This window comes from Neophocaena asiaeorientalis, unplaced genomic scaffold, assembly GCF_003031525.2.
Source record: "Neophocaena asiaeorientalis asiaeorientalis breed wild unplaced genomic scaffold, Neophocaena_asiaeorientalis_V1.1 scaffold438, whole genome shotgun sequence".
NCBI lineage: Eukaryota > Metazoa > Chordata > Mammalia > Artiodactyla > Phocoenidae > Neophocaena > Neophocaena asiaeorientalis.
In genome coordinates, this window is record NW_020173491.1 from 2458398 (window position 1) to 2473603 (window position 15206).

Genomic DNA, 15206 nt, shown 5'->3' on the forward strand with positions numbered 1-15206 from the left:
TTTTTGTGTAGAGTGTGACAGAGGAGTCCAATTTAATTTTTTAAAAATATGGATAGTTGATTATCTCAACACCGTTTATTAAGAAGTTTGTTCTTTCCACACTGATTTGCAGTACCTGCCTGGCAACTGTATTAGTTGTTTTAATGAAACAGCTTTTGGCTTTGGTTCTTTTTATTGGATGTTTGTTTTCTCTTTCATTAATTTCTGTTTTTGTGTTCTTTCCTCTTGACTACTTTTGGGGAGGTTATTCTGTTGTTTTTCTAACTTGCTAAGTTGTATGCTGAGTTTATTAATTACCTTTCCTTTTTTTCTAAAATGAACTATACATTTCTTTTATAAGTATTACTTTAGTTGTGTTCAAGTGTTTTTTTCTTTATTTTAAAAATTTACATTATCATTTCTTCTTTGATTCATTTGTTATTTAGAAGCATCTTTCTTAAATTTTTTGCTCTCTTTTTTGTATTGGTTTTTGTAACTTAATTGTATTTTGGACAAAGAATATAACCTATGCAATTCCAATCAATAACATATTTTATTGGTTTGAATAATTGGGTGCCATTTACTGAAGAAGAAAAATTTGGAGGTGGGGATGTGAATCAAGAACACTGACTTGGAGGTAGTAAGAATCATACTAGAAGAGGTCAGGTGGGCAGTTGGGCTTATGTATATATTAATCTTTAGAGAGGTATGGCATATTTAATATTCTTGAATAAATTTCTCTAATTAAGAATAATTTCTTATAGTTGCTGAAGACCCTGCAAAATCGCTTACGGAGATCTCTCCAGACTTTGGACACGCTTCACCACCACTGCAACCTCCTTCCGTGAACTCACTATCCAGCGAGAACAGATTTCATTCTTTACCATTTAGTCTGACAAAGATGCCCAACACCAATGGAAGTATTAGCCACAGTCCGCTCTCTCTGTCAGTTCAGTCTGTGATGGGAGAGCTAAACAATGCACCTGTGCAGGAGAGTCCACCCTTGGCCGTATCTTCTGGTAACTCACACGGCCTGGAAGTGGGCTCGCTGGCCGAGGTTAAAGAGAATCCTCCTTTCTATGGGGTAATCCGTTGGATTGGTCAGCCGCCAGGACTCAATGAAGTACTGGCTGGACTGGAACTGGTAATTTAATTTCACCTAAAAATTGCATTTCTTTTCTGTCTGGGGTTTTGTACAGATCTTTCCCTATTCTTTGCTTTTTGGTGAAATATTTTATTTATCCACAAAGCCATCACTAGAGAAAAAAAAATTTTATTACCACGCTGCCTGACATCCTTTGCCACCCATTAAGCATCTGATCCACTTATTCTTAATGTTAGTTGATCTATGTTCAAGGAATGAAAGTAGACTTTTAGGCTAATATGTTTAGGCTCATTATATTAAACAGAATGCAGTAAGGAAAGCAAACTGTTATCAGTTTTTCTTTTTTTTTTTTAGCCTCCCTCCTGCAATCAGTTCTAATATTTCTATCATTGACTTTAAGATTAATCACCATTTTTAGTGACCTTTTGAGATCTTTGGTAGAGGGAAAGATTTTGGAGATTAGAAAGCATAATTGTTTGACATTTCATAATCAGAAAGAGAATTTGAGTACATTTAGCTTTTATTTAAATATATTTCTTGCTTTTTTATTTGTTGGTTTACAGGCCAGTGAATGCTATTTTTCTCATTGGGTTGTTAAAATAAACAGCCCCTTCTGGCCTCCTGTCCCCACTAGTTTTAATGCTTTTGGAAATGATGCAGGGAAGTCAGTTAACCAGGGAAGGTTTAACATGTATTCTGAAGGGAAATACATTGAGGATTTTATGCTGGAATAAGGCATTAATTTCTCAAATCGTCAGCTGTGGGCTGAAACACTGATTAGTCAGTCCCTTTTTCCTGATGGAGTTCTCAGTACAGGTGTGACAGCAGAATTCTAAGAAAGGGTAAACTTGAAACAAGTCTTAGTTCTTTGTATATACCATCTTTGCAAGATGGAGAATAGTGCATGTTTAAGCTTTTTTTTTTTCTTTCTTTTTCAGGAAGACGAGTGTGCAGGCTGTACAGATGGAACCTTTAGGGGTACTCGGTATTTCACCTGTGCCCTGAAGAAGGCACTGTTTGTTAAACTGAAGAGCTGCCGGCCAGACTCTAGGTTTGCGTCCCTGCAGCCAGTTTCCAATCAGATCGAACGCTGTAACTCTTTAGGTATTTGTGTGCCTTTCATTTATTCATCAATCTGGAATGACTCTAGCTCTGACCTCGTGTCATTTTGCAGTAGTTGGTAGTAAACAGTGTTTCTTTCTTTCCTGCCAGTGTTCATCAAGCTTTTAAATCAGAAAAAAATTATTACTTGGTGCATGAGAAAGTTACAGTTGTCCTAAGAGGGGACATTTAGAAAAAGTATTAGCCAGGAAACCATGCTTGAGATTTAAAAATTGAGAAATAGTGGGATTTATTTTCCCCTTCCTGTTGATTACAGACATTTAATTTTCAACAACCCAGGAAGTAGAGATTGAAATGTGGCCTTCGTTATGGCACTGATTTTCCTCTCTGTATTGTTCAAGTACATCAATAAGCATGTCTTATCAAGAAGTCAGCATTATTTTAAGAAGTAGTTTTAATTGCTTGATGAGCGACAGATCTCATCACTTATAGCAGGTGGCAGTTTCCTGATACTGTTCCTTTCCAGTTTTGGATAATCGTGGTGAAACATCTTGAGGGTTAAACAGGTATAAATAGGAAAACCATCTTTATGAAAAACAATTTTTCTTACAGGTGAAAGTAGTGCTTTGGAACTTTTTGTTTTCTTTTCCAATTTGAAAATGGAACATCTTCAGACAAATAAGATATCTGGGGAACAAAATATTTTACTTGGCAGATGCTTTTTTACGTTACTTAATACTCTAAAATGTTTTTTAAATTGTGGAGGAAGTAAGGTTGAAAACGAACATTAACATTTTTTTATAAGCCAAGCTGAATAACAATTAACCAAAACCTACCTTTAACTTAGTTTTGAGTTGGGTAATAAATTGTGCATCAAAATACAAAAAGTTTTTTTTTTTTTTTTTTTTTTTTACGGTACGCGGGCCTCTCACTGTTGTGGCCTCTCCCATTGCGGAGCACAGGCTCCGGACGCGCAGGCTCAGCGGCCATGGCTCACGGGCCCAGCCGCTCCGCGGCATGTGGGATCGGCAGGCAGACTCCCAACCACTGCGCCACCAGGGAAGCCCCCAAAAGATATTTTTAAGTGAAGAAATATGTATGGGAATACGTAGCTATAATAGTTTAAAAGAATTATTTTCATTTTTATCTTTATCTTTGCAGCATTTGGAGGCTACTTAAGTGAAGTAGTAGAAGAAAATACTCCACCAAAAATGGAAAAAGAAGGTTTAGAGATAATGATTGGAAAGAAGAAAGGTATCCAGGGTCATTACAATTCTTGTTACTTAGACTCAACCTTATTCTGGTAAGTTTAAAATTAATGCAGTAGGAATATAGTGCCATGGGGGCAGGTGTGTGTGTTTCTTTGTGTGTGTGTCGGAGAGAGAGAGAAAGAGAGAGAGAAAGAAACTGCTAATTGCCTCTGAGTGGAGAAACTGGGGGCTGGGGTTCAGGAGAGAAAGGGAGATTTGTATTTCACTATATACTCCTTGGAAGCTACTGAATGTTGCCTTATGTGTCTGTATCCAAAAAATTAATATAAAAAATAATGCAGTGAATGCTGGATAAGAGGTGAATGATAGTGTTACAGGTGGTACAGATATTCTGAGGGTATGTGGGAAATCATAGGACTGAAGAGAATAAGTACAGGATCTTTGTACACAAATCAAATAACTTGTCATAAGCCATTGACTGGCTTGTGTGTTTGTTTTACTAGGCAGAGGCAATCATAAAACTACTTTATTTTAAAGAAGTATTTTCAGTAGAATCACAGTTGCCCTCGTATACGTAGTTTGTTCCAAAGTAGAACAATTTAACATGGCAAGAATTTTTACACTCTGAAGCTTGAACCAAGAACATCGCCAGTTAAACTGAGCATAACCTGCCAGCTCTGTACAGCCACGTTGTAAGAATTAGGAAGTTAATGGGATGTTAAAATTTTAAAGACAAGGGAGAAGAATAAAAGTGGTGGGCCATTTTTGGGGCAGAATACTTTGTCTCTCAGAGGTGTTGACAAAAGCAAGAATTGATGTAATATTCTTCAGATTTTCTGATAAAAATCTGTTTAGCCAAATTTTCTTTTTCTTTGATATCAGCAAGTCACTGCTGTTAGTCATAAGTGATTTTTTTTTTTTTTTTTTTTTTTTTTGCTGTACGCGGGCCTCTCACTGCTGTGGCCTCTCCCTTTGCGGAGCACAGGCTCCGGACGCGCAGGCTCAGCGGCCATGGCTCACGGGCCCAGCTGCTCCGCGGCATGTGGGATCTTCCCAGACCGGGGCACGAACCCGTGTCCCCTGCATCGGCAGGCGGACTCTCAACCACTGCGCCACCAGGGAAGCCCCAGTCATAAGTGATTTTGACATTTAAAGGAATTCAGATTTCTGCAAAGGGCTGTGGAGAGAGAGAAGTATAATATCTAGGGTGGGTTACATATTGGCTATGTGTTTGCCTTGGGAAATTAGTTTCCAAACTTTCTCCTCTGTTGTAGTTTGACTCAGATTTGTAGGCCTTCTTTCAGCTTTTGCAAAGAAGTTTTCCAGTGTACTGAAGGCGTATTTTTAATCCTTTAACACTGTCAATCTATAGTTTGCCTTCCTGATATTAGTATTCTCCTTAAGGATCTCTAGGCCCTGATGATTGAACCATGGGAACCTTGACAGGGGTCTTGGTTACCTGTATTAATAAAAAACACTAATTTGTATGTTATTTGTTCTCCAGAGTTTGTGATTTTTCACTTCATATTCTTTTTAGTATGGGTTTCTCAAAAATTAGTACATTTACAGCATGAGGAAAAATATTCTTTTTATTTTGCAGCTTGTTTGCTTTTAGTTCTGTTCTGGACACTGTGTTACTTAGACCCAAAGAAAAGAATGATGTAGAATATTATAGTGAAACTCAAGAGCTGCTGAGGACAGAAATCGTTAATCCTCTGAGAATGTAAGTAGAAGATAGTTATTTTTGCCTTTAGGTGGTATCCTAGGTGCTGTTTTTTGGTACAGTAATTAATTTATTCCCTGCTTTCCTTTAATGAGAAATGGGAGAGAATTAGTTCGCTCGATGATGTTTTAACACCTTTTTTAACTTTCGGTCCTTGTATTGTCTTTTTTTTTTTTTTTTAAGAAGATTTCTGTTCAGTCTTTGTTGCTACTTTTATTTATTTATTTTTTAATTTTTATTTTATTTATTTATTTAATTATTTTTTGGCCGCGTTGGGTCTTCATTGCTGCACACGGGCTTTCTCTAGTTGTGGTGAGCAGGGACTACTCTTTGTTGCGGTGCACGGGCTTCTCATTGCGGTGGCTTCTCTTGTTGCGGAGCACAGGCTCTAGGTGCACGGGCTTCAGTAGTTGCGGGGTGTGGGCTCAGCAGTTGCAGCGCGCGGGCTCTAGGGCACACGGGCTTCTGTGGTTTCAGTGCGCGGGCTCAGTAGTTATGGCTCGCCGGCTCTAGAGCCACAGGCTCAGTAGTTGTGGCGCACGGGCTTAGTTGCTCCGTGGCATGTGGGATCTTCCCGGATGGGAAGATCGAACCTGTGTCCCCTGCATTGGCAGGAGGATTCTTAACCACTGCACCACCAGGGAAGTCCCGTTGTACTGTCTTTACTTCTTTAACATTTTAAATCTGGCCAAAGTGTAGCACATAGTGTATGCCATGAAGTGATTAAACCATTTTGGTAGAGTGTACTACAATTCAGCAATTACAGTAGGTTTATAAAAGCTGATATAAGGTATTTGGGATTCTTATCTTCAATACTACCCCTAATGTAATCATGCTTATTAGTTTAATCGGTATGGTCTGGCTTCTTAAACTTAATTTTATCTGAATGAATAGCAGCAAGGGAAATTTTTATTTATAGAGTAGCAAGTATTTAATAGTTAGAAATAGTTAGAAATAAATAAGATGTATTTATTAACACATTTCTTGGTTAAAGGAAGATATTTAGGCCTCCCTCCACTTCTCTTAAAAAGGTGATGTTTTTGGTTATCTCCTAGTTTAAGAATTATAAGTATGTCTTTCTTTGGCCACAGGAAGCAATTTGTAATGGTATAAGTACAAGACATCTAGTAAGGACTTTTGTTAAGTGGTAGGAGGATTGTGTGATAATGTCACAGTGTAAAATTTAAACTATGAAGAGTCAGGGCCATAGATCACAAAACAAATCTGTTCTTTTAGGAATATAGGGAGCAAACTATGTAATTTAAAGTCCATATTAAGATAAATTTAAATTTTGTGACATACTTTTATTATTTAACAATTAAAATAAAAAATAGTTTGATATAAGATTTTGACCCCAAAATGCAGAACACTGAAATTTAATGAGCATTTGGAATGACCTACTATATAACATGACTAGGAAAGTATACTATAGGTGAATAAATTTCCCACTTGTATCTTTTGTTTTCTTTGAATTCTGTAATGATGAAAATAACTGTAGTTTTTACCCCCTTAAGATAATTATGAATCTTGAGTTTTACATCAGTTATTTTGTATTATATTTGTATAAATGCAAAATTTAAACATACTGTCTATTTTCCCCCCAAGTGATTGATACTAGAACAAGACAGATTAAATCCAAAACTCTTAAGGCATGTTACCACTTCCTTCTTTCCTTCCAAAACACCATAAATCCGTTAATAAACGTTCTTTGAATACTGTTGTCCAACCAGTCAAGAATCATGGTTCGTCAGACTTTGTCACCCTGTCCACAGCAAGAAGCTTGTCAGATGCCCTGTTTTGATCAAGATTCCCTGTGTCTGCAGCAGTCATATCTAGATTATAGCTGACTGGTTTTACTTGGTACTGAAACACGTGCTTTCTCCATTTCAAGCTTCTCGCAGGGAGAGACCCTGTTTTTTCACCTTATTCATTTTTGTATTCCCAGTGACTGAAAGGTTAGATTACTATGTAAGTGGTAGATGCTCAATATATGTTGGCTGCAAAGAGCTAATGAGTGAGTGGACAGCCGATATGAAAAATAGATATAAGATTAGGTGGTTCTGACTTGCTCTTATGAAGCCCATGGTGGCCTCTAAGCTGTCTTCTGAAGCCATTTTTAGAATTAGAATTTTGTCAAGGATTGACAGGAAGCTTATTGAATGTATCCTGTATTCAGAGAAAGATAAGAGAAAGTGTCACAGTTATGATGACTGGTTTGATTGCAGATTTTAGAATTTCAGTTTCTTATCACTGCCCTTTTCCATCCCCCTTGGTAGCTATTTCATCCTTTAGTACAACATTAAAAGGATTCTCTCTCAAAATTGTATATCCTGTTTTGTAAAGTACATGTTTTAATTCCTTAAGTATTAAAAAAGTCATCATAAATGAAAAATATTTTTTCTTTTATTAGTATATGATAGTTATTTTTAGGTTATCATAGTGTCTGAGATAATTCTGACAATAGATTTAAAATTTTTCAAACCTCAAGAAGAAGCTTATAATTGTATTTTCTGAAATACTTATTAAGCTTACTAATTTATGACACACTGGAGTTACATAAGAAATATTTGATTATCAAAATGTGTTATGTTCATTGTAAGCCAGCTGTCCTTCAATAAAAAATGTGTTATATTAATTTAATATATTTGCTAATATTAATAGTTTTTTACTAACATAGATATGGATACGTATGTGCAACAAAGATTATGAAACTGAGGAAAATACTTGAAAAAGTTGAGGCTGCATCAGGATTTACCTCTGAAGAAAAAGGTGACTTTTTTTTTTTTTTTTAAAGAAGATGTTGGGGGTAGGAGTTTATTAATTAATTAATTTATTTTTGCTGTGTTGGGTCTTCGTTTCTGTGCGAGGGCTTTCTCTAGTCGTGGCAAGCGGGGGCCACTCTTCATCGCGGTGCGTGGGCCTCTCACTATCGCGGCCTCTCTTGTTGCGGAGCACAGGCTCCAGACGCGCAGGCTCAGTAGTTGTGGCTAACAGGCCTAGTTGCTCCACGGCATGTGGGATCCTCCCAGACCAGGGCTCGAACCCATGTCCCCTGCCTTAGCAGGCAGATTCTCAACCACTGCGCCACCAGGGAAGCCCAAGGTGACTGTTTTAATTTATAGAATAGGCATTAAAAATAACTTGAAAGCATAAATGCTAAATAGTTGGCTGAAATGTTATATCTGTGTAGTTTTGGGGATTATATTTTAGAATACAGTTTTTTTCTATGTGATGTACAATTTTCTTTTTGTAAATGCTTTCTCTCTTCTAAAAGTGAGTGATATGTGGAATAATGAACCCCTTTAAGAAGCTGGCTGGTTTTAGTATATTATGAATAAATAAGGAGATCTTTCCGTCCAGCGATGATATTTGGAGTTGTTTTCTTTTCAGGGGTGAAGTGTTGCACTGAGTCATCCACATTTCTCACTTCGCTTTCCTTGTTATAAAAGGAGTTACAAATGGCTGATTAGGATTAAGTTTATGGTCAGAGACAGTGTTTTAATCTATTCATAGCTAATGAATTTACTCAGAGATTCAACTCCTGACTTTGACTGTATTAACAGCATACTAGCTATAATAGTTACAGACTTGATAATTATTTAAATAACAGGAAAGATAAGATCATACATCAGGTTTTATTACACTTATCTTAAGCCCCTCCCAAAGAAATTAAAATTATTTCCCTATATGTGAATTATTATACCCTTTGAAATATAATAAAGTTATAACAAAATTGTCACGTAATACTTTATCATATCATTTAAATATCCTTTGTAGTTTGTTAGGAAAACTTGAGAACTATGCTTTTAATGGAAATAATATTGATTATGAAATTGAATTCTGTATAGGAATATGACTGTTATAAAGAAAAGATAGAATGATTTAAAAATCTTGTCTGTGACTTATTTGATTTTTTATTTTCTCCTAGATCCTGAAGAATTCTTGAATATTCTGTTTCATCATATTTTAAGGGTAGAACCATTGTTAAAGATAAGGTAATTTTAAACTGTTACAGAAGCATTGGAAAAAATAGTCCTCATTTCCACTGCCATCATTCAGTAGAAATGATTTCCTTAATGATTACTTAATATTGTATGTATTTAGGGATCTCAATATGTTAGGTTCCTGCAATGCAAATTAATTTAAATCATTATCTTTGCCATAGTATCATACTTAACTTGAGGAACAAATCCAGTGTCAATTTGTGCTTTTAATTTTAACCCCAGTAATAAGCACTATTGCAAATCGTTTTCTTATAAAACTGTATATAAATATATATATTTTTTTTTTTCGCGGTATGCGGGCCTCTCACTGTTGTGGCCTCTCCCGTTGCGGAGCGCAGGCTCTGGACACTCAGGCCCAGTGGCCATGGCTCACGGGCCCAGCCGCTCCACCGCATGTGGGATCTGCCCGTACCGGGGCACGAACCCGTGTCCCCTGCATCGGCAGGCAGACTCTCAACCACTGCGCCACCAGGGAAGCCCTGTAAATATTTTTGTAATTTAAATTAATGAATCCTTTTAAGAGAATATTATTCAAACTCTATCAAACACCGTGGGAGCACTGTTTTTGACTACCCATTAGTCAAAGAATTAATTTAGCCCTAAATTAGCTCTCTTGTTCTCAGTTTTATAACTTGGTCTTTTTTCCCCCCATCTTCAATGAAAGCCTTGAATCTAATACAGTGAAGTTCTTAGTGAGATGTTCTAAATTGATGAACTTTCCAGATTGAATGCTGGGCCTTTTTACATTTTAGTTTGGGTTTCTTTGTTGAAAAATCTTGCTTATATACTATTTACTTCCCTAAAACCTAATCACGGACAAGTATTCTTACTCATCTCAGTGTCTTAAGTGATGTTCTTTGATGCCAGTGTCAAATTGATGAGTAAGAAGGATGGAGGGAAGGGTGGACAGTACTGAAGTTATAGTTTGATATTATTTTGGAAGTTCTAGCTAATGAAATAAGATAGGATATATTTATTATCTATTCAAATAAGGTCATAGCTGTATGTATACCCAGAAAATCCTAGAGAATTGTTTAGAAACTACTAGTGTTAACACAAGAATTTGTAATTTGACCATGTAGGAAAAAACCATGGAGAAATCAGTCATATTCTGGTATCCCCACTAGCAAATATGAAAAAGAGATAATTTCATACTTCATGAAAGTATAAAATGCTAAGAAATCAATTTTACTGAGATAGGTTTTTAAAGAAGACTTGCACAGAGCTAAAAGGTGATTTAACTAATGAGTGAGAAAGATTGTGTTCCAGGTAGGAAGATTAAATAACTTAAGGATGTTAATGTTTACAAAATAACTTGTACATAATCAAGATCTTAACTTTTTTTTTTCCTTTGGAACTTAGTAAAATGATTTTAGAATTCTCTACAAGATGAAATGGGTGAAAACATTGCAGTTTCTTTTTTTAAGAACTCTATTATAAGCTATAAAGACGAAACAACAGACACTTAAAACCGTGTGATACTGGTATACAATTAGAAATTGGATAGATAGAATTGAATAGAAAGCCCAGATATAGAATTAACTATACGTGGTAGTTCAGTATTTTATAAGTCGACCTTCAAACACAAAGGAGGAAGGAAATATATATTGAATACATGATGTAGGAAATCTGCCAGGCAATTTGGGAGGAAAAAAATCACCTCTGTTTTTCATCTTGAAGAGATAAATTTCAGATGATTAAAACAGTTTTCATTCTTTTTTTGCATAGCCCAACACACCTTGGGTTGTAATACACTCCTGGTGTGTTACATAGGATGAATACTGCAGTGTACAGGATGTACATAGGATGAATACTGCAGTGATTCTCAGAGTGGGTGAAGAAGGGTCAGTCACATATAGGAATATGTCTCAGTGTCTGAAGGTCTTGTGGAGTTTGGAGAGTGCCCTGGGAAGCTCTGCCTCTCCTCCCCATTCAGCAGCCTCTTCATATTGAGAATCACTAGTTTGAAGATTATAAAAAGATTAAAAAAAAATACTTTAAAAGTTAGCAGTTTTTTCCCAAGTGTCATTCTTCCCCTCCATGAGCCTGTCTTCCTGACTGAGGGAGCGTCAGCTGATGCAACAAATAGGAGGATAAGTACCTTAAAACCTTGAAATAGTAAAGTAGTCTAAAAGAGACTATTCTAAAATGATATTCTTAATATGAATATCCTTAAATAGCTTAAGAGAAAAAAGAAGAACTTAGATACCTATGGAGGATAAATGCAGATTTGATAACAAAGAAAAATAAACAAAAATAAAACTCCCCAAAATAGAATAAAAAACTATATATGTAGTTATATATATATAGCCATATATGTATATATGGCTGGGAGAGGGTACCTCACTGAATGCAGTATGCACAGCTAAAGAGAGAATTGCTTACTTGAAAGATAGATCTGAAGAAATTACCCAGAATGTAGCCCAAAGCAATAAAGAGTTAGAAAACAAGAAAGAGGAGATAAGAGACATGGAAGACAAATTCTAATTGTCATTGTAGGAGGAGACACTAGAGAGAATAGGGAAGAAGCAATATTTCAAGAGATAATAGCTGAAGATTTTTTGGAATTTTTGACAGACTTAATTTCTAAGAATAAAGATGCACAAAATTCCTGAGCTGGAAGAACCAAGACTAAATTACCAGTCAGAGACTTATGACAGGGTATACTTTAATAACATAAAACTGAATTTAGAATAAAGGAGTGGTATGCAAGAAACAAGAAAGCCAAGCAAGAAATTGGTAAATGTGGGTAAGTCAAGCCTTCATACTTAAAAACAATAACAACGATGGTAGTAGTAATAATAATGACTGTGTATGGGGTGCTAAGGTGAAGCTAAAGTCATAGCCACTAATGCGAGAGGCTAATGGATGGAGGTAAAGCATTACAAGAAAAATAACGGAATAAGATCAGCATCAGGAAGCAGATACAAGGGAATATTCAGGTTGTATTGCTGAGTACCTCTCATTATAGAACAATAGAACTGGCGATTCTTATTACATGGATATGCTATATTCCATAGTACTAGATAATCCAGAATCTGTAAAAAGTTTTAGTTGACTACCCATTATGGTCTGTGTTACAAAGGTAGATAGACCAATATTATGCAAACCCATGGATACTTTCATCTTCTCTGTAGACGTCTGTTTTCTTTTAAGGTTAATACAACATTTGTACCCTTCTGCTCTTAGATGTTTTTGGTGATAAACAGCAATGTAAATTTCATGGTTTTGTACAACAGCACCAGTTTTGTTGTGATTCTTTTATATGTGTGTCTTAATGCCCAGCTAATTACCCTAGGATATTAGCCTTCTAAAACTTTAGTATGAGGTTTGAGTGGTTGCTGCCCCCCTCACCGCCTCCAGTTTTTCTGTCCCAGTATCCCAAAGCTTTTGGTATTACATCCTCATTTCTGGTTCCCATCTCTCGTGTTTGCCACTCCATGCTCCCTCCAACCACAATCCCCTCCCCCATCACTATTATTATTTCTAATTTTTGCAACTACTGACCTCTACTACTTTCTGCTTTCTTAGTTTCCAGTCTTATTTTTTCTGTTACCTATTAATTTTTTTTAATGCTTTTTGGCTTTTCTAATGGCTTTTTTTGGTAATGCTTTTTTGCTTTTTGGCCAGAAAAATGCTGGCCTTTTATTGTCATCAGTAACCAATTAAAATATTGGTACAGCATAACCTTCAGGTTTTTTGGTTATCATTTTTTTCTTTTTTTGTTGTAGCTTCTCAAGAATCTTTGCTTTGTTACCAAATAAGTTGTGTTTATTTCAGGCTATAAGTTGCTTTGGGAAACTGAGGGTTTCTGAGGTTGGCCTCTCAATAGCTGAGATTTTATTGTGAAAAACTATGTTAATATTTTTCCCTCAAAATCTTGAACTGTACTTATAAATCTAATTGTAAACAGTCTGATTCTATATGCAGAAATTCTGCTAAAAAGGGTAAATAGTAAATTGAAAGATTATTGATTCTTTTAGTAGAGTTAGTCTTGAATTTTCATGCATTCTGAAGTAAAATATTTAGAAGGGAAAATGTTCAATATAAGGGTAACACTGTGATTGGCATATAGTGGGCCCTGACTTGGTGTTTGTTGAATAAGTGAGTGACCATCTAAAGAGACAGCATGCTTTAGTGCAAAGAATAGTAAGCAGTTGTTAGGACACCTGGGTTTTATACCTGGCTCTGATTTTGAGTTACTGGGAAGGATTATCCTTCCCCAGATCTCAGGGCCTTTATTTTAGAAATGAAAAGTTGCATCTGGAAGGTCTCTTAGGGTCTGTCCCATTCAGGCATGTACAGATTAACTTTCCTGTTTCAAGCATGAAATGCAGTTTGCTCCTTTCTAGCTTCGGTGGTTAAGTTGAACCAAGTGACGTTAGCTTCTGGTTTTCATTGTTCACACAGTGCTTCTTGACTGTGGATGTTATTGCATTATTTTTCTTCTAATCACTAAGGCAGCTTTTCAATATGAGAACTTAAACAAGAAAGCATTTGCAAGGTCTTATGCATAAGTACATTTAATTATTTTATCTAAATGATTGTCTCTGCCCCTGTTGTTCTGAGTGTCAGAGTTGGACCATTGGTTTTATGGTCAGAGTTGCACCATCGGTTTCTGTTCTCGACAGTTTTTCTGTTCTCAAATGCCTCTGGAACCACTTCACTTTTTGATGCATTTCATAAATAAATTATCTGGCTTTTTTCTGCATATTTTTAGATCAGCAGGTCAGAAAGTTCAAGATTGTTACTTCTATCAGATTTTTATGGAAAAAAATGAGAAAGTTGGAGTTCCTACAATTCAGCAATTATTAGAATGGTCTTTTATCAACAGCAACCTGAAATTTGCTGAGGTTAGTGATAATTACTTATTGTATTTTTTATGCAAGGCATTAGGGTTCTCCAGACAACTATAGCTTCTATAACTATTACTTTTAACCCACTGGGAACAGTTAGGAGCACAAATTGTTAACAAAACACAAATTTTTAAAAAATATGCCATGCTTCAACTTTGTCCATGTAGAAAATACCTTAGAATTGATTGGACTTTTTAGATTTTTGGTGCCATAGAAAATATCATTCTCATTTGTAACTTGAAAACTTTTAAGTAGCTTAAAGCAAAGAAGATTTGTGTTTTTTCATCGTTGTTGTCCTTTCACCCAGCTTAACATTTTACCCAATTAAAAATTTTACCCAAGCATATTATCCAAATATATCAAAAAAAACGTTTACTTTTCCTCCTTCAATAAAAAACAAAATTCACTTACTGTAAATGAACAAGTGATTTAAATTACTTTTCTTTTACTGTTTACTGAGTATCTTCATGATCTTAGTAGTACATGCTTGTGGTTCATTTTCATTGTATCCATCTCTGAAGGAATGTTCTGGTAAAACCTTAACAGCTACCATTATTTATTTGTTGAAATATAGGGAATAGTGTCCTTCAGGTTTTTCCAAAGCCTTTTCAAAATATAAACCCAAAGTAGATGACTCTGCATGGTCATCATATTATTTGAGACCCAAGGTTGTTGAACTGCCTGACTTCCGTGTCCACGTGTCCATAGATCTTGGACTACTTGAGGCTTGTGGCTCCGTGGTGCTCTGCCTTCACAGTCCATTTCACATGTGGATCCCATTTGTGAACACGGAGTAGCCATCCATGTTATTGTGGAACCACTGCTTGGTTTGACAATCAACAATTTCAGGGAAATTTTTTTTCAGCGTTTTGATTCTAAAATTATGTATCTGGTTTTTTTTTTTAGGCACCATCATGTCTGATTATTCAGATGCCTCGATTTGGAAAAGACTTTAAACTATTTAAAAAAATTTTTCCTTCTCTGGAATTAAATATAACAGATTTACTTGAAGACAGTAAGTATAATATTTTTTTGTTTGTTTTTCAGAAATAGTCTGTCAGGTCATTCACGTTAATTGTGAATGTGAGTCTAACAGGATACGAGTTTCCTAAAGGACAGTTTGGTATCTGAAGAGCCTGGAAATACTACACTAAAATTTATTCTGGGGGCTTCCCTGGTGGCGCAGTGGTTGAGAGTCCGCCTGCCGATGCAGGGGACACGGGTTCGTGCCCCGGTCCGGGAAGATCCCACATGCTGCGGAGCGGC

General features: G+C 36.0%; 1 protein-coding gene across 4 annotated transcripts in view; it reads left to right on the top strand.

Moving 5' to 3' along the window:
* The window catches only part of CYLD (CYLD lysine 63 deubiquitinase), a 62187-nt gene that overhangs the window by 38921 nt on the left and 8060 nt on the right, over window positions 1-15206 (top strand). For all 4 annotated transcript variants that reach the window (XM_024747336.1, XM_024747334.1, XM_024747333.1 and 1 more), the window contains 8 exons: window positions 744-1123; window positions 2023-2188; window positions 3308-3449; window positions 4958-5080; window positions 7758-7849; window positions 9009-9075; window positions 13805-13937; window positions 14847-14955. In XM_024747336.1, the coding sequence (XP_024603104.1) occupies window positions 744-1123; window positions 2023-2188; window positions 3308-3449; window positions 4958-5080; window positions 7758-7849; window positions 9009-9075; window positions 13805-13937; window positions 14847-14955 (1212 nt within the window). The remainder of the gene's footprint in view (window positions 1-743; window positions 1124-2022; window positions 2189-3307; window positions 3450-4957; window positions 5081-7757; window positions 7850-9008; window positions 9076-13804; window positions 13938-14846; window positions 14956-15206) is intronic.